Source organism: Ailuropoda melanoleuca, chromosome 2, assembly GCF_002007445.2.
Source record: "Ailuropoda melanoleuca isolate Jingjing chromosome 2, ASM200744v2, whole genome shotgun sequence".
NCBI lineage: Eukaryota > Metazoa > Chordata > Mammalia > Carnivora > Ursidae > Ailuropoda > Ailuropoda melanoleuca.
This window is the reverse complement of record NC_048219.1, coordinates 67,099,077-67,118,599: the sequence shown is the minus strand read 5'-3', so window position 1 is coordinate 67,118,599 and position 19,523 is coordinate 67,099,077. Positions and strand designations below refer to the sequence as shown.

The following is a 19,523-nucleotide window of genomic DNA, read 5'->3' as shown; positions in this document are numbered from 1 at the left end:
ACATCGGAAACCGGGGATGTACTGTATGGTGACTAACATAATATAATAAAAAATCATTAAAAAAAAAAATAGAACTTGACCAATCTTGAAAATAACCCTTCAGGTAAATGTGATTATGTCCATTCTTTGCAACAAGGGGCTCCATGAAATTAAATTCCCCAAATTCACATCTAATAAAGGCAGATCTAGAATTCAAAGCTAGTGCTTTAATTTCCATTATTTCAAAAACTCTTACTTGCCCCAGACATTGTTATAAGTCACCAATGCAAACTCACTCTAAACCCGGGTTTTCTGGCTTGCAAGTTCACAATATTAGACTTTGTTGGGTAAGCGACATCTATCTCAGTCACTGTACCTCACAACTCACAAAATGAGGTTTTTGCGTGGTATGAAGCAACTATTTAAAAATAGGTTGTTAAGATGTGTGCATGTGGCTTAGATGTTTTGTTTATGCATATTACTAAAAAGCTTTTATTTTATTTATTATTTTATTTTTCTGGCCAGTGAAGGTTTATTGTAGTTCCAGGACCCAGGGTTTGTAGGGCCTAAGATGATAAACTTTGGATTCCTTCTGTGAAAAATTACAAAAAAGCACTACTATAAAATTTAAATACAGAGCCTTGAAAGGGGCCTATTCTATGAAGGGCCCTGAAGCTTAAGATTATATCTAAAGTTTTATTTCAATTTGGAGAGCCTAACCCTGATTTGATGATAGCTGGTCTGTAAGTAAATTTAGGATTGAGTCTAGCACATTTAAGATACAATTTGGCAAAGTGGTCAATAAAATCTATTGGTTATTGTAGCTAATCTAAAATGAAGATAAACTACCATGATAATGAATAATAATCAATATTTATGGTTAATCCCTTTTGCAGGTCATTTATAAATAGAGTTTGGATTAGAGAATAGTTATGAGATTAATGATATCTCACACTTGCCTCTTTGTCCCAAACTTGAATTGTCTTTGAATAAAATTTTTCTATACCTCTCCTATTTATTACCAGTATTACTGGTAGCTTGTGAATATTGTTTGTACAAAAAAATAATAATTATTTATGGGAGAAATAAGATGTACTTGAATAATATATATTACCCATTAATAAAATCAATAGTTTGTACCCTGGTGAAGTGTTGCTCTTAGGGACACAAATACAAGTAATATTTGTTAAAGCTTGATTTGTGTCTTTCCTTTTGGTCTTAATGCAGTAGTTAATAGAAAATAATAGTGTCTTGCTAGATTTCACTAAATATCTGACATTCTTCTCCAAAAAGCTTTAGAAATCTATTAAAAATACTCAGTGCTGGCACAATGATTGATAATAAAACTGTAGGATTGGCTAAACTGCTAGATGATTTTCATCACAATATTTTAGTTTATTTAAAACTATTTATTACCATCTAGAGCTTTAAAACATAAAAATATGTTTCTGAGATTTGGGGGTAGTAGCTTTGAAATTTACCAAAATTATATATTTGTTAAGATTATTTGCTACAACTTTTTTTTTCCGAATTTGTTTTTTACAAGTCCAATATATATACTACTATGAGCCGCTTATATTTTATAATATTTATGTAGTTTTATTGTTTTGAGTTTTAACAACTTAAAAACATGTACTTCCACAAATATATTTGATGAATATGAAAGTATAAAGTAGTAGCAAGCAGTGACATTGTAGCAATATGGATCACTTGTAAGTGGCATGAGTTAAGATTTAAACCACGTATTTCACTCCAAAGTATAATGATAAATGAAATATAATAAGCACACAATAGGACTTGGGCCTTTCCCTGCTAGGCTCTGCATAAATAGGAGCTGCCGGGGAATTTTACTGGTGTAGGGTACTAAGTACCCAAAACATTATGAGAGGTAGAAAACAAGACTCACCTACCCCTGGTAGAAAGTTAAAAAAGTAGGTTACAACTACTCTGCAGGGCTGGGCCTTATATGAAGCTGCAGAGGGAAGCAGAGACAGCTGTGCCCCAGTGGTTTAAGCATGTGCCTAGTGGCACAGTAACTTGCTTCTGTGATACATCTAAGTATTGCCTGGAGACTGGAGCTCTGGACTTCCAGTAAAAAACCTGGTTGTGTAGCTGGGGAGAGGGAGAGAGAAAGGTGTTGCTGGGTAGATGTCACTACATATTTGATATAAGAAACAAGAGAGCAAGTGCAACAACAGAAAAATTCCACCTAGAATAAGTCAAATGAAAAGTTCAAAACTACATTAGAAGAGCTAATGCTCCCAGTGATACTCAAGACAGCTCCGAGGCGATGACTGTTTCCTAATGAACCACAAGTAATACCATAATCAGGCCTTTTAAGTAAATAAGCATAAAACGATGGCCATGAAAATAAGATAAAATTATGTATTAAAAAACCAACGAGTTTGGTATGAAAAATAGTTAATTAGAAATATTCAGTGAAATTAAAATATCAACAAAAAGTTAGATTCTGAAGTGGATATAGACACAGATGTAATTGGTGAACTAAAAAAAAATTCAATGGGTATAATAAAAAGATATAAAGAAAGGAAAAGTATAATGGAGAAGTTAAGAAGCTTAGAGGCTCCAGTATACATAAAAAGAGTCCCTGAAATAGAGATTAGCAAAAGCAGTCTTAAAGCAGTTATATTAGAGAATTTTCCAAAAAGAAAGGAAAAATTTAAGTCCCTCTCCTACACCCATGGTTACAATAATGTGAGATACTGAGGATCACAAAAGAATCAGAACTTCTAGAAAATGATAAAAAAAAAAAAAGATCACTTTAAAACCAAATGACAATTAAACAGACCCCACACTTCCCATCAGCATTAATAGATGTGAGAAACAAAGGGCACAATATTTTTAAAGGTCTAAGATAAAGAAACTTATTACTCCTTTAACAAAGGACATTAATAAAATACTTTTCAGGCATTTTAAATCTAAGTTGGCTTATTATTCACCTTGTTATTTATAGAGGACTACTAAAAATGAGTTATTCTTTAGTATGAATGAAAGGAACCTGGAATAAAAGAGTCAACAAACAATAATGACTGAAGAAAACAGCAAAATATGGTGGAAAATATAATTAGTGAGTGTAAAGTAATAATAAAACTTATTTTGGGATGTTAAAAATAAAAACAGAAATAAAATTTTATATAATATTGACAAGGAAGGCATTTGAGGAGGAGGTGGGGGAGTATAGTGGGTAGTTAAGTGTCCTAAGGGTCTTCTATGTTGGGAGGAGAAGGGAGTACTTAATAACTTGAGAGTATGTTTTTAAAAACATTAAACATTAAAAAAATATCGATGTCAAAAATTTAAAACTAATCACAAAAAATATGGAAATACAATCTGTAACTTTCAAACAATCATAGAAACAAAAAGAGGTAGATGTGGAGAAAATAATCCAGTGTCAACAGGAAAGCAAAACTAAAACTCAAAAGAGAGAGAAGCAAAGAAAAAGCAGAGTAAACAGGAAAAATAAGATGGATAGTAGAAACACATCCAAATATATAATTAACCACAATAATTTACATTTATTAAATTTGTGTATGGAAACATATGTGACTGGTATTGATTTAAAATGAATATTGTTGGGGCACCTGGGTGGCTCAGTTGTTAAGCATCTGCCTTCGGCTTAGGTCATGATCCCAGGGTCCTGGGATGGAGCCCTGCATCAGGCTACCTGCTCAGGGGGAAGCCTGCTTCTCCCTCTCCCACTCCCCCTGCTTATGTTCCCTCTCTTGCTGTGTCTCTCTGTCAAATAAAAATCTTAAAATAATAATAATAAAAATAAATAAATAAATAAATACTATAAACAGCTGTTTATAGATAGCCTAGCAGGGAGGGGAAGTTGAGCTGAGAAAGTGAAATTTAAACTCGGTCCTGAAAGGTGTTCATCAAATGCAGCAAAGTCAAGAGTGGGTGTGTATTCAAGGCACAGAGAATAGCATGAGCAAATCCTGAAGGTAAAAGAGTATGCGTACTGGTTTGTTAATTTGAACTTGCATATGGTTTTGGATCAGTAAATTTGCTCATACCTGAAGTACACACTTATGTTTTCAAATTGTATTTGATCAACTTCAACCATTTAATTCAATTGCAGCCTCAAATCCCAAATATAGCATGCAGTATATTCATAATAAAAATATGAACTATAATGTAAGAATAATAACTTAGGTGTCGGTTCCATTGTCTATAAAATGAGCAATCTTACCTAACTTTGAAGACTGTTAGGACTGGAGATATAAATATTAAACACCTAGGAGAGTGCCTTATAAAGAGAAGGCATTAATTTCAGGAGGCTATCATCATTGATTCATTCAGTCTTCACAATAAATTGCTGAAATAATTATTACTTCCTTAATTTTAGAGCTGACATTTAGAGAGATGAAGTCGTCTCCAAGATAACATGTGGCTTTTTTTTCTTTCTTTCTTTTTTTTTTTTTAGATTTGGCTTAGGTATTATCTTTCCTTCCTTCTAAGTAAGTTTTCTTTCTCATGGGCTCCAAGAGCACCATATATAAAAATGAAGCCTACAAGGGACAGGTTGATTGTAATATTTTTTCCGTATTTAAAACATGTGAATACTCTGTTATCCAGAGAGCTATTTACTAGTGGATCTACGTTTTATTCATAATGCTTTCTAGTGCATAGAGGGTATGTAAAGATATTTACTAAATTAAAGTGGAAATTGAATGGAACAGAGTATTCTGATCTCAAATTACACGATATTTTTACCATGCCAGAAATGTTTCACAATAACGTTTATCTTAATAATAAGAATAAATGGAATAAGATCTTTAGGAATTACTAATATATTAATAATTTTGATAACTGAAAAGTTGATGTGACATGAAGTTTTTCTTTTTTCCCATACGTTTGAAACAAAGTTCCTTCTTTGGTGTCCCTTGCTCAGTGTTGTGAAGAAAACTGTCATGTAGCCTAAGAATTTTTCTTCTCAAAGGATGGCTGCAGTGAATAGTATGTACTCAGTATTTCCTTTCACTTCTTTTACAAAAGGAAGCAAGTTACAAAGAAAATTGCATAGAAGCCTCTTTTGGCAGGCATGTAATTTGAGGTAACTTACTTTGGATGCACAAATAGCAATCTTTCTTTAAAACATTCAAAAGATAACCAGACTGTCATACTGCTAATAAATAAGTCAAGGACACTGACACTAGCAAAATAAAAATCTGTTACTTTTATTAAGATTTTTCTTAGACCTCCACGGATGAAATATCTTTTTAGGAATTATCAGAAATTATGTTTTATTTTATAATGAAAGCAAGTTAAATGCTCACAAAAATATAAACCTCTTAAGAGGTACACAGAATACAACCACCTTCGCCCAATTCATCCTTCAACTATGGAATTCATCCTTCAACTATGGAGGTATTCCAGAATTTCCAAGAATATTTTATTTGTCTTCATTTTGCCATAGTTTTTTTGTTGTTGTTGTTGCTTGGTTAATAGGAATAGAGTAATTGAGGAGGAATTATAGCTACCAAACATTTATGTTTATTTTCATTATGTGCCGTTTTAGAAAGTAAGAACAATTAAAATGAGAAAGAGTTACCCTACAATCAGAATTAGTAAATATACTTGCATTTGCCATGTTATGTCCTTTTTCATTTAGAGAGCACTATATAATGATTAGAAAATTATTCTGTCTTCAGTATGTAAGGCGGCTAGGGGTAAATCTCATGGTCTCTGTGTCTCAATCTTCTCATTTATATAATCAAGATAATCTCTCCATTGCTTCAAAATAACGTGAAAATTATGGACAAAATGCTAGTAAAGTCAATTTGGAGTGATGAAAGAAATACACTTTCAGAGGAGTGAAAGGTCAGAAATCAGAAGGTGATTCATGCAAGGAAATCCTCTTTAAAAAGTTCCTGAAGAAGAACATCCACTTATAAAAAACTGTCCTTCTGTATCATGAGCAAGAGCAATATTCCCTCCGTTACTGTTACTCATTTGTTGAAGCCTGTCATAGAAGTTCAGCAATTTTGAAATTCATCCAAATCTTTTGGATGCCTTCTATGTGGTGGAATTTTCCTATGCCCTGGGATCACAGATGGGAGGGGAAAAAACACTGTGATTACTTCATAACCCATAGAGAAAGTCAGATTGCAAGCTATGCTAAGTGGAAAAAAAAATATGTAAAATCCCTAACAAAGCGTGTAGAAGATAGTCAATGCTCAGTTACTGGTGTCCAAACATAATTTCAATAGCAGTAAATCCACTAATCAGCCCCTCACTAGCTCCTTTAGGGCTAGTTCAGAGCTTTATTCATTGTTTTATGTAACACAGTGCTTGTTTCATTTTAGGGCTCTATAAATGTTTGTTATATGCTACTGATTAAAAGTTAAATAATCTTAACATACTCTAAGTGCATTGGTAGAAAAAGGAACACTTTTAAAAGGATATAAATGTAAATTATTTTGATTAAGTATAAGATCATGTTCCTCTTGCTGCAGTTAACACCTCAGTTTCTCAAGTTGCAGAATAGCATGCTGGGAAACCAAATGGTGTATTGCAGTGTCTTTCAAACACTTTAACAGTTGTTGGTTTGTAAGTTTAATTTATTAAGTATAACCACCTTTTGTTATTAATTGACTATAATATGTGTATTAGACTTACAAAAGAGAAATTCACGTAATAGTTTTTTTCAATTACACATTTACTGTTGAAATATTATATGGGCATAATGATTTCTTACTGAAAATCCCTATAAAAATCTGACAGTAATAGGAAGTGTTCACAGGCTCTGGAGTAGAATGGTCTTGGGATAAAATCCTTACGTTGTGAAAGTGGCTTCCGCATCTGAGAAATGGAAATAATAATTGTACCACCATAACAGAGTTGTTGAAGACTAAATGAGATCACTTACATAGTGGCTTAGTATAAGCCCGACACATACTATGTGCTCAGTGTATATTGGCCTTATTATGCTGGCGAAATACATATTGAGCATACTTTCCATGCATCTGTAAATACTTCAGTTACTCCCTTGTGATATTGATTAACCTATTTGTTTCCATTATTAACTTGTTTTGGCACTTGAATCTTCTGCTTAGAAAAAAATTATATCTTAGAAAATTAATCAATGGAATGACAGCTGAAGTTTGTTTTAAAAAAAGGAATATTTGTCACCTGAAGAGCTTAATTGTCTCAAATTAAGTTTTTGATGCATTTTGAAACAATGGGAATTGTACTCCAAGAAAATCTATTAGGAAATTTTGTTTTGATATTGTAAACATGTAGACTTAATACAGTATTTTTATATGAATTATTTGTAATTTTGTTACATGTATTTGAAGACTTATCTAGTTTTAAAAAAGGAAATGAAAAATATGCTTTATTACTATTAATTGACTAACATTCTTAAGTTTTATAGATGTTATTAATTGACTAAATTTCAGGGTAAAATTAATTCATGTTGTTTAAGCAATAGTATAAATTAATTTTTCCACTCATACTATCTATGGATTAGTAGTCTTAAGAAAAAATATCACAAGATTTGTTACTGTAAACATAGTTCAGCATTAACTTTATTAAATATATTAATTACTTTTATAAAATGACAATTTTAGATGTATAAATGATTGATTCACATATCCTAGGTTTATAAAGTGCTTAGATATATATCAACACCCCCCCAAATGTTTATGTAGCTATTTACTTGACTTCCTAGCTAATTTTTTAAAAACATTCTATAATAATCAGGCAACATTCATGGAAGTATATTGTGTACATATGAAATTGTTCATTTCATGTATTTCAGTTGAAAAGGAGTTGAACACCACTGTTTAATTTTTTTAAAGATTGATTTATGTATTTGAGAGAAAGAGAGTGAGCACATGAGTAGGGGGGTACAGAAGGAGAGAGAATCTCAAGCAGATTCCTTACTGAGTGCAGAGCCCCACACAGGGCTCAATCCCACAAAAATGAGATCATGACCTGAGCCAAAATCAAGAGTTGGATGTTTAACCAACTGAGCCACCTAGACCCCTAGAACACCACTGTTTTAAAAGCATAGAGGGCCATTTATCCAGGTCTTGAGGAAGTTGGCAAGTGTAGCTGATATATCTGAAAGTTTGGGCTTGATGATACAACTATGTCAGAGGTTAAAAAAAAATTGTGTGAACCCTCGTATATTTTCTGAGTCCAATAATGTGATGAAGCCACCTAGGACCAGCTCTTGAGAGGGTGAGCAGGTTGTTAAATACAACCATACTGAAAAATTAAAAACTGAATTATATAACCTTATAATCATACAAATCATATTAAAAAGAAATGTAGCAAATAATAAAACTCATTGCTTCATAATTATTTATTTCATTTTTATCTTCATTGTGCTCTTGAGGTTATGTCTATTATATCATATGTTGTAAATTCTAATTTTTACAATGATGGAAATGTTCTATAATATATTAGTCACTGGCCACATATGGTTATTGAGCATTTGAAAATGGCTGTTATTAAGAACTAAATTTTATTTTTATTTAATTATGATGAATTTAAATATAAATTTGACTAGTTACATGTGACTAGTGGCTACCATATTGGACAGGAGTTTGAACACTAGGTGAATTAGAAAGTAACTTTTGCTATGTGGCCAGGCACTTTTCTAAGCGCTTTATATGAATTACTTTGTTTAAACCTCATAGTAACCCTATGAGATGGATATTACTAACCCTACTTTACATTTACTAGGTGAATTAGAAAGTAACTTTTGCTATGTGGCCAGGCACTTTTCTAAGTGCTTTATATGAATTACTTTGTTTAAACCTCATAGTAACCCTATGAGATGGATATTACTAACCCCACTTTACATTTTGAGGAGACAGAGGCATGGATATGTTAAGGGACTTGTTCAGTACCATGCACCATTGGAATGATGGACATCAAGACTCAACCCCAAGCAATCTAGTTTTAAAGTCAGACCTCTAAAAACAAGCTACTGTTCTTTGGGCTAAAATTCACAAAATTTTGTTCAAATACTCACTTCATTAGAAACTATCAAGGTTGATGCAACCTATTACAAAGCCAAGGGAGAAAATCCAGTGCAATAAAAAATTACTTAAAAAAGAACAACAACAACAAAAAAAAGGCAAAAGAATAATATTCATTCATAGATTAGTGTATTGAGCAAGGTAGTGTATTGAGTATGTTTTAACCAGCTCATGAGCTGCATATCCTGGGGTTGCCCATTTCAGAAGCTAATCATAGTATATGTCTTTGGTGTTTTATGAGTTGAGGAGTATGCTTGCTTACATTCCCTCAAACCCCTGAGAACCTCCAACTTTGTGTTGACACTAGTAGAGGTTCAATAGATATATTTATTTGGTCTAATATTTGACAGTTTTTATTTTATTTTTTATTTTTTTAAAGATTTTATTTATATTTTATTTATTTATTTGAGAGAGAGAGAGAGAGAACACAAGCAGGCAGATGGGCAGAAGGAGAGGGAGAAGCAGATTCCCCGCTGAGCAGGGAGCGCATTGCAGGGCGCAATCCCAGGACTCTGGGATCATGACCTGGACTGAAGGCAGACGCTTAAGTGACTGAGCTACCCAGGTGCCCTGTATATTTGACAGTTTTTTAAAAGAACACTTAAAGCTTTGTTGAAAACTAATTAAAATGTCCTTATATATGTATTGTATATTATTGGATAGTTACTACTTTATTTGCATACCATTGGGTAGAATTTGTCAGATATGTCCAGTGTCTCAAAACTAAACTATCTTTTGCTTCTGGGTGAGTGTGACAAGAAAGACATTTCAAAAATCCTATTCTATTTGATTGTTACAGCTTATAACTTTTTGGCCTTTAAAGTCCTAAGTAATCACATAAAACTCTCTTTTATTGTGTAAGATATCAGCAATAAATGATTATTTGAGAAAACTTATGTTTTCTGCTTCTAAAATTTGTTATAATGCAATATTAATTTATAAATGCTACTAAATGTTTATTATTATTTTTAAGTTTTAATTTTAATTTCAGTTAGCATAAACTGTTATATTAGTTTCAGGTGTTTAGCACTTCCTTACATTACCCAGTGCTCATCACTATAAGTGCACTCCTTAATCCCCATTATCTATTTAAGCCATCTCCCACCCACTTCCCCTCTGCTAACCATCAGTTTGTTCAATATAATTAAGAGTCTGTCTCTTGATTTGTCTCTCTCATTTTTTTCCTTTGATTGTGTGTTTTGTTTCTTAAATTCCACGTGAGTGAAATCATAGGGCATTTGTTTCTCTGACGTATTTCGCTAAGCATTATGCTCTCTAGCTCCATCCAGGTCGTTGCAAATGGCAAGAGTTCATTCTTTTTTTATGGCTGAATAGTGTCCAATATGTATGTGTGTATCAATTGATGGATACATGGGCTGGTTCTGTATCTTGGCTACTGTAAATAATGCTGCTATAATGTATCCCTTTGAATTAGTTTTCTTGTATTCATTGAGTAAATACCCAGTAGTGTGATTGCTTGATCATAAATTAGTTCTTTTTGAGGATCCTCCATATTGTTTTCCACAGTGACTGCCCAGTTTGCATTCCTACCAGTATGCACAAGTGTTCCTTTTTGTCCACATCTTCACCAGCACCTGTTGATTCTTGTGTTGTTGATTTTAGCCATTCTGACAGGTGTGACATGTAGCCCACTGTAGTTTTGATTTTCATTTCTCTGATGATATGTGATAATGAACTTTCCATGTGTCTGTTGACCTTCTGGATGTCTTTAGAGAAATGTCTGTTCATGTCTTCTGCCCATTTTTAAATTGTTTTATTTGTTTTTGGGGTTTTGAGTTTTATTAATTCTTTATAGATTCTGGATACAAATCCTTTATCAGATATATCATTTGCAAATATCTTCTCCCATTCTAGAGGTTGCCTAAAAGAAAAAAGAAAGAATTTGCATTGGACAATGTCAAAGAAGTTACTGCCTGTGGTCTCTTTTAGGATTTTTATGGTTTTGGGTCTCATGTTTAGGACTTTAACCATTTTGAATTTATTTTTGTGTATAGTGGAAGAAAGTGGTCCAGTTTCATTCTTTTGTATGTTGCTGTCCAGTTTTCCTAACACCATTTGTTGAAGAGACTTTTTTTACATTAGATATTCTTTCCTGCTTTGTCAAAGATTTATTGACCATGTAATTGTGGGTTCATTTCTAGACTTTCTGTATTGTTATATTGATCTGTGTATCTATTTTTGTGCCAATACCATACTGTTTTGATTATTATAGCTTTGCAATATAACTTGAAGTCTGGAAATTTGATGCCTCCATCTTTGCTTTTCTTTTTCGAGATTGCTTTGGCTCTTCAGGGTCTTTTGTGGTTGCATACACATTTTAGGATTATTTGTTTTAGATCTGTGAAAAATGCTGGTGGTATTTTGATAGGTATTGAATTAAATGCGTAGATTGCTTTGGGTAGCATAGACATTTTAACAATATTTATTCTTATGATCCACGAGCATGGAATATTTTTCCATTTCTTTGTGTCATCTTCAATGTTTTTCATCAGTGTTTTATAGTTTTCAGAGAACAGTTCTTTCACCTCTTTGGTTATGTTTATCCCTAGGTGTCTTGTGGATTTTGGTGCAACTGTAGATGGGATTGATTACTTGATTTTTCTTTGTGCTGCTTCATTACTGGTGTATAGAAATGCAACAGGTTTCTGTACTCTGATTTTGTAACCTACAACTTTACTGAATTTGTGTATCAGTTCTAGCAGTTTTTTGGTGGGGTCTTTTGGGTTTTTGATATACAGTATCATGTCATTTGCAAATAATAACAGTTTTACTTCTTCCTTACCAATTTGGATGCCTTTTATTTCCTTTCTTGTCTTTTGCTGTGGTGAGGACTTCCAGAACTATGTTGAATAAAAGTGGTGAGAGTGGACATCCTTGTCTTGTTCCTGACCTTAGGGGAAAGTTTCTCAGCTGAGAGGATGAAGTTAGCTGTGGGTTTTTCATATATGGCCTTTATTATGTTAAGGTATGTTCCCTCTAACCTACTTTGCTGGGGGGTTTTATCATGAATGGATGTTGTGCTTTTTCTGTGTCTATTGAAATGATCATATGGTTTTTACCCTTTCTCTTCTTGATGTGATATATCACATTGATTGATTTGCAAATATTGAAACACCCTTGCATTCTGGGATCAAATCCCACTTGATTGTGGTGAATGATTTTTTAAATGTATTGTTGAATTCATTTTGCCTAGTATTTTGTTGAGAATTTTTGAATCTACATTCACCAGATATATTGGCCTATAGTTCTCTTTTTTTTCCGGTGTGTCTTTATCTGGGTTTGGTATCAGGGTAGTGCTGGCCTCATAGAATGAATTTGGAACTTTTCCTTCATCTTATATGTGTTGGAACAGTTTAAGAAGAATATGTATTAATTCTTCTTTAACTGCTTGGTAGAATTTGCCTGTAAAGCCATCTGGTACTGGACTTTTGTTTATTGGATTTTTTTTTTTTTATTATCAACTTAATTTCTTTGCTGGTTTCAGTCTATTCTAATTTTCTGTTGCTTCCCATTTCAGTTTTGATAGTTTATGTGTTTCTAGGAATTTATCCATTTCTTCTAGGTTGTCCAATTTTTTGTCATGTAGTTTTTTATAATATTCTCTTATGATTGTATTTCTGTGGTTTTGGTTGTTATTTCTCCTCTCTCATTTGTAATTTTATTTATTTGAGTAACCTCTCTTTTTTTCTTGGTAACTCTGGCTAGAAGTTTATCAATTTTATTGATTTTCTTCCTAAGAGCCAGGTCCTGGTTTCATTGATCTGTTCTAGTTTGTTTTTAGTTTCTATATCATTTATCTCTGCCCTAACCTTTATTATTTCCTTCCTTCTGCTGGTTTGAGGTTTTGTTTCTTGTTCTTTTTCTAGCTCCTTTAGGTGTAAAGTTAGATTGCTTATTTGAGATTTTCCTTGCTTCTTGAGGTAGGCCTATATTGCTATAAATTTCCCTCTTAGGAAAGCTTTTGTTTCATTTTCATTTGTTTCCATGTGTATTTTTAATTTTTTCTTTTATTTCCTCGTTCATCCATCCTTTATTTAGTGGCATGTTATTTAACGTCCATGTATTTGTGGTCTTCCCAGATTTTTTCTTGTGGTTGATTTCAGTTTCATTGCATTGTGGTTAGAAAAGATTCAATTTTCTTGAATTTGTTGAGACTTCTTCTGTGGCCTAATATGTGATCTATTCTGGAGAATGTTCCTTTGCCCTTGAAAAGAATGTGTGTATTCTGCTGTATTAGGATGGAATGTTATGAGTATATCTGTTAAATCCATCTGTGCCAGTGTGTCATTGGAAGACATTGTTTCCTTGCAGATTTTCTGCTTAGATGATCTGTCCATTAACATAAGTGGGGTGTTCTTGTTGGATTCCTCCCTTTATTATTATATAGTGTCCTTCTTTGTCTATTGTTATAGTGTTTGTTTTAAAGTTTATTTTGTTCGAAATAAGTATTCCTAATCTGGGTTTCTTTTGACATCCATTTGCATGATAGAAGTTTCTCCATCCCCTCACTTTCAATCTGCTTTAGGTCTAAAGCAGTCTTGAGGTCTAAAATGAGTCTCTTGTAGACAGCATATAGATGGGCCTTGTTTTTTTTAATCCATTCTTTCACCTTATGTCTTTTGATTGGAGCATTTAGTCCATTTAATGCTAGTAAATGGTAGTAAATTTTTAACATAGGAAAGTTCTTAATTCTTCACAAAGCTGTGAGTACTGAACTAAATATGAATGATTAGCATTTTTTCAATTCCCAAATGAAATTAGCTATAGCTCTCCCTGGTCATGTTAAAGGTATGTTTTAAATATTGATTTGTGAAAAGTATATGAACTCTTACTTTGTGAAAATATAATAGACCTCAAATACATTACTATTAATGATTCGGCAAAATAGTTTATTAATTTTGAATTGGAATTTCATTCTTTTTCAGCTTGCTAAAAAGAAATGAAAGGTAAAAACCTGTTGATTCAAAAATAATATGAGGGAAGATCTGTGCTATTTAGATAGCAAAGGGAGGAGCAACAATATATTTTGTCATTTGTAAAACCCTAAATTTTGCTGGAAATAAGAAATGATTATATTACTAATTTAATTTAAACCATTAATTAATATGTACACCCTCTTTTATATAAAAACCCTAGAAATTAAAAAGTGAAATCAGATATGATGTCTGCATTTAGAGATCGTATTGTCTAAGGGAAGAACCTGATAAGTAAACCAGTAAAATGTGATAAGGTATTAGGATAAAAAGGACAAAATGCTGTGGGGACATTTGTGAGGGCCATTTAGCTTAGACTACCTTATTAGGTCATGTAGTAATAATCGTGTTGATTATAATCTCTTATTATATATATATATATATATATATATACACACACACACATATAATTATATATATAATTGTAATTAGGTTGTGTTGATAATAATCTCTTTAATTCTTTTTTTTTTTTTTTTTTAAGATTTATCTATTCAGGAGAGAGGGAAAGAGAAAGCAGTGGGGAGGGGCAGAGACAGAGGAAGAGAGGATCTTGAGCAGACTCCATGCTGAGCATGTAGCCTAATGTAGAGCTTGATCTCACCACCCTGAGATCATGACCTAAGCCAAAACAAAGAATCAGATGCTTAAATGACAGTGCCACCCAGGTGCCCCATCTCTAATTTTTAAGGGAGATAATTTGGTTATTCTTTAAATATTTTGAATGACTTTAGTTTATTCTGAGTAGTTGGTGATGTATAGGGTAGGAATTCAAGAAAAACATCAAGCCCTATCTCCCTGATTCCTCATTCCCAAGGAAAACTCCCTTTGCCTGACTTACCTATTAAATGCAGATAACCTTGTGAGGTAATCTATTAAGTATTACATAATTAAGCTTTAATATGTGTATTTGTTCATAGGCCACTTCTATTGACAGTCAAGTTTTGATGAGAAGAAAATAGAAAATGTTGATTCATTTTTCCCACTTTTAATTGTACTTCTCTTTATAGATTTTGAAATTGTTATTAGGTGCCTATAACTTAAAATTGAAAATCTTGCTGGCAGATTGACATTTTACTATTATTTAACTTTAGTAATAAATTTTCCCTTAAAGTCTAATTTGTCTGATACAAGTGGTATACCTATACCGCTTTCTTTTGGTCACTATTTGCATAGAATAGCTTTTTGCATCCTTTCTATGTCCTTATGCTTAAGGTTTATATCTTTTATAATCTTAATCTTTTAATTGCAATTTTAATCCACTTATATGTAATGTAAATACTCACCTGTGTGTATTTATATTCACTATCTTACTACTTATTTTTTCCTCTTCTACTCTCACCCTCCACCCAACTATTGCATTAATTTTCGCCCATTTATTTCTTTTGTATTAATAAAGAATTTTTTAAAATTCTACTTTCCCCTCAACAACTTATCTATTAAATATTCTTTTACTCTTCTTTTAGTAGTTACTGTAGACATACAACATGCATCCTAAATTGATTACAGCCTAATAAATATTAGTATTTTTTACCACTTCCTAGACAATGTTATGATCCAGTGCACTTTCACTCAATTTAGCCTCTGATACCTTTATCATGTATTACAGTCTTCATTTATAATAAACTCCATGTGACATTATTATTTTCTATATAGTCAGTCTCCTTTTCATTTACTCATGTATTTATAATTCTCAGTGTCCTTTATGCCTTCCTGTATTTCTGTGTTTCTATCTGTGATGTGCTTTCTTCCTGAAGAAATGTCTTTATTACTTTTCAGTATGTCTTTTATTGTTGCCAACAAATATCCCTGCAAATGTCTTTATTTGCCTTCACGTTTGAAGGATACTTTCCTTCTGAATAGAATTCCAGGTAGAAGATGTTTTCTTTCACTGCTCAAAAAAATACCATTTCATTGTCTTCTGTCTTCCATCAATTCTTTTGAGAGGAAAGCTTTCAGCCCTTTTTTGTTGCTTGTTGACAGTACTGTGTCTTTGTTTTTTGGTTGTTTTCAATGCTTTCTTTTTATTACTTTGGTTCATAGCAATTTTACTGTGGTCTGCATGAGTTTCTTTATATCTACTTTTTTAAAGGTTTTAGAACTTCTTGCCTTCATGTCTTTTATTAGTTTGGAGAAGTTCTTGATCTGTTCTCCTGAAATATCACTATTGTCTCATTTTTTCTGCTCTCCTTTTATGATCCCAATTATGTATATATTAGCTCTGTATATGTTGTCTTTTTGTCTCAGTTTTGTTTGTTGTTATTGTTTTTGTTTTTTTCTTCCTGTATTTTCCTTCCTGTTTGCTATTTATGCGCTGGTCTAGATCATTATTACTGACCCATCTTTAGTTTGCTTGTCCTTTTTTGCTCACCTGTCCCATCTGTTGTTAAATACATGTGTGTGGGTTTTTTTTTTTTCAATTTTCACTTTTTTTTCTTCTTGTATTTCTTTTATCTTTTTACAAATTCCAGTTTCCTGGTAAAGTTCATGTTCTTATTATGTAGTTTTTGAACATATTAATCCTTGTTATTTAAAAATCTATGTTTGGTGACTACAATTACTGGATTTTGTATGCATCTCTCTGTTTTTTTATTTCTTAGCAATTTTTAGTTCTTAGTTATTGGCAAACCTAGGCTTTTTTTTTTTTTAACCAAGAACCAGGCCTTGTATATGAACATTTATAAATGCTGTGGTTGACTTATTATCCTCCACAGAAGGTCCATCCTATCATTTTGTAAATAAATACAGTGTGGACTAATAATCACCTTCATTCATGATGGCTGAGCTGATTCGTGCTGCTTTTCTACCTCTGGTTTGTCCCACTTGTAGAGTGTAGCTCTCCAAGTACTTCAGACGATTGTTTGGTAGGGTTCTTCCTTCTGTAGCTATTACTACACTCATTTTTGTTTCCTCTGGACCATCAGAGTACAGAAAGTTCCCCTCTTCTTTACAGAGATTTTCTGTTTAGATTCTTAGCCTTTCACCCTATGCAGTTTAAGAATTAAGCTCACTTTTCTGCACTTTCTTCTGCTTCTGATTTCTGGTTTCTTACATTCCCCGCACCCTGTGTCTCTGTAGTCCTAGGAAATCGCCAAAATCTCTTGCGAGCTGTGGTCCTCTACAAGATTCATAGCCTTCCTCCTTCTGCTATGAGATGGTTGATTCCCTCAGGGTAGAAGTAACTCCGGAACTCTCCTTTCAGTTCTCTGCTTCTCTCTTTTTTCTGAGATCTTGGCCCCTTCAGTCTGGCTTATTACTTCAGGTAGCTCTTCAGTGCTTCCAAAATATGTTTAAAAATTATTCTTCAAAAGCTAATCTATAATAATCAGAAGCAGATGTCAACAAATTATTTACTGAATGTTTTCTATGTGCCAGGTTAGTGCTAACTGCTGGTAGTACAATGGTAATGATTTTTTAAATACCTAAAGCATGCAGTTAGTGAGTTATGTGTGTGTGTGTGTGTGTGTGTGTGTGTGTGTGTGTGTGTGTTTATAAATGATATGTTCTCTGATTCAAGGAACAAATGTTCTATTGACTAACATGGAAACATGACACAGAAACATTGGTAACTGGTTATGTTGGAGGCATACAACATATACTGTAGGATCTCAGAGAAGAAGCACTTAACTTGGCCTAGAGGTGAGTGTAAGTAAAGTGAGCCAAAATGTTTCTTATAGGAGGTGTGACCCCAGAAAGGAATTCCAAAGATTGAGAAAGAGTCAAGTACAGGATGTCATCTACTTGACCCAACACAACTTCTAATTATAACATATTAATACTGAAAATGCACTCCCTATTTCTATTTAAAACACTAATGCATTTGAAACATCAATATATGTTTGAGAATATAAAAGTTAGTTTACAATTTTTAACCATGGCAATTGATTTCTCCACAGGTGTTCAAAGCAATGAATATCACACAAATTCGGAATCCTTCTCTGCCTCCTCCAGAAAAAATGCCTGAAGCCTATTCTGCAAAGATTGCTCTTTTTGGTGCTGGGCCTGCAAGTATAAGTTGTGCTTCCTTTTTGGCTCGATTAGGCTACTCTGACATCACTATCTTTGAAAAGCAAGAATATGTTGGTGGTTTAAGGTAATGCCTACATTTTTTTTCATGTTTATAGTATCAAAAAGGATGGGGTAAAACAATTATGAATATTGTTGGTTCATAATCATATAGGAACTTCAAGCCCACAGATGGTAGTTTAAATGTTCTTTTTCCAAATGCTCAATTTTGATTTCATTATTCACTTTAAATATTCAGTTGGCATTAAGCAATATTTATTTAAAAATTTCTCTGTCTAGTTCTATGAATTTAAGATGAATCTCAGCAAAATATTTTATGGATGGAGAAACCAGTCATATAAAAACTCATTTCATCCCTGTGAATCTGTCCTTTAATGGAGATATATCTGAAAATTATAGAAATTAGAGATGGGAAAAACCTAGTTCTATAGACTTGGACAATTCATTTTGTTGTGCACATAGACATGTTGTCCTGCTTACATATTTTGAGTTTAAAGTCTCTTAAGTTTTGTATTTGATTAAAATTATTGCAGAGTCTACTAAAATTGTTGCATTTTAATGTACATTTATGCAGTTTTCCTTACTAATACTTGATATTATTCGCATCACTATGGTTAAATCAGGAGTCAGTCACAGTCTTTTATTCCTATGAAGATTCATTCATTGAAATGAAAAATACTTACTTTGTATCAGTAACTTTGAGATATTCAAACTACACTTAGCAATTAGGTAGGACAGGGCACCTGGGTGGCTCAGTTGATTAATCATTTGACTTGATTTGGGCTTGGGTTATGATTGCGGGGTCCTAAGATTGAGCCCGACCTTGGGCTCTACACTCAGCAGAGTCTCTGCTTGAGATTCTCTCTCTCCCTCTCCTTCGGCCTCTCCCCCCTATACTCTCTCTAAAATAAATAAATAAATATTTAAAAAAATAAATTGGGTGAAGCAGTTTGCTTTATTTAAAGTAGATAGAGCTCTTTAGTGAACATATATTACATTTGTGATTAGAATGAAATAAAATTTATTATAAGTAGGTACTGGATATTGCTTAAAACATTTGATGTAAAAATGAGAAAGAATTTGGGTGGGAAGTTAATAATATTACTTAATTTATTGGTATTTTTCATAAATATGTCATCTTGCATCAGAAAATTATGAATTATAAAATACTGTCATTTGGGCATATATGTTGTACTTAGCATTTAAGAGTAATGCTACTGAACTATTCTCAAAGTAAATTTATCAGATTTAAACATCATAGGGGATACATTTAATCAAATTGTGACTAAAATTTGTCCTTATGTTTTTTATATTTTATGAAACCTATAAAATTGTGTCAATAATCATAAAATTTCAATATTGGTCAAATGACTATATGCTAAACCCAAGATAAGCTTGCATTAATATAAAACTATTTGACTGAATCATCAAGCCAAGGTCTCATCTAATAGGAAAACCTATTAAAGAGGATCTGAAGCGTAAACTGAAGAAAAAATAACCTGATTTT

The 19,523-nt window shown here is 32.6% G+C and overlaps 1 protein-coding gene across 6 annotated transcripts in view; it reads left to right on the top strand.

Annotated features, from left to right (window-relative positions):
- The window catches only part of DPYD (dihydropyrimidine dehydrogenase), a 966,631-nt gene that overhangs the window by 221,246 nt on the left and 725,862 nt on the right, over positions 1–19,523 (top strand). For all 6 annotated transcript variants that reach the window (XM_034653966.1, XM_034653962.1, XM_034653963.1 and 3 more), the window contains one exon: positions 17,887–18,083. In XM_034653966.1, the coding sequence (XP_034509857.1) occupies positions 17,887–18,083 (197 nt within the window). The remainder of the gene's footprint in view (positions 1–17,886; positions 18,084–19,523) is intronic.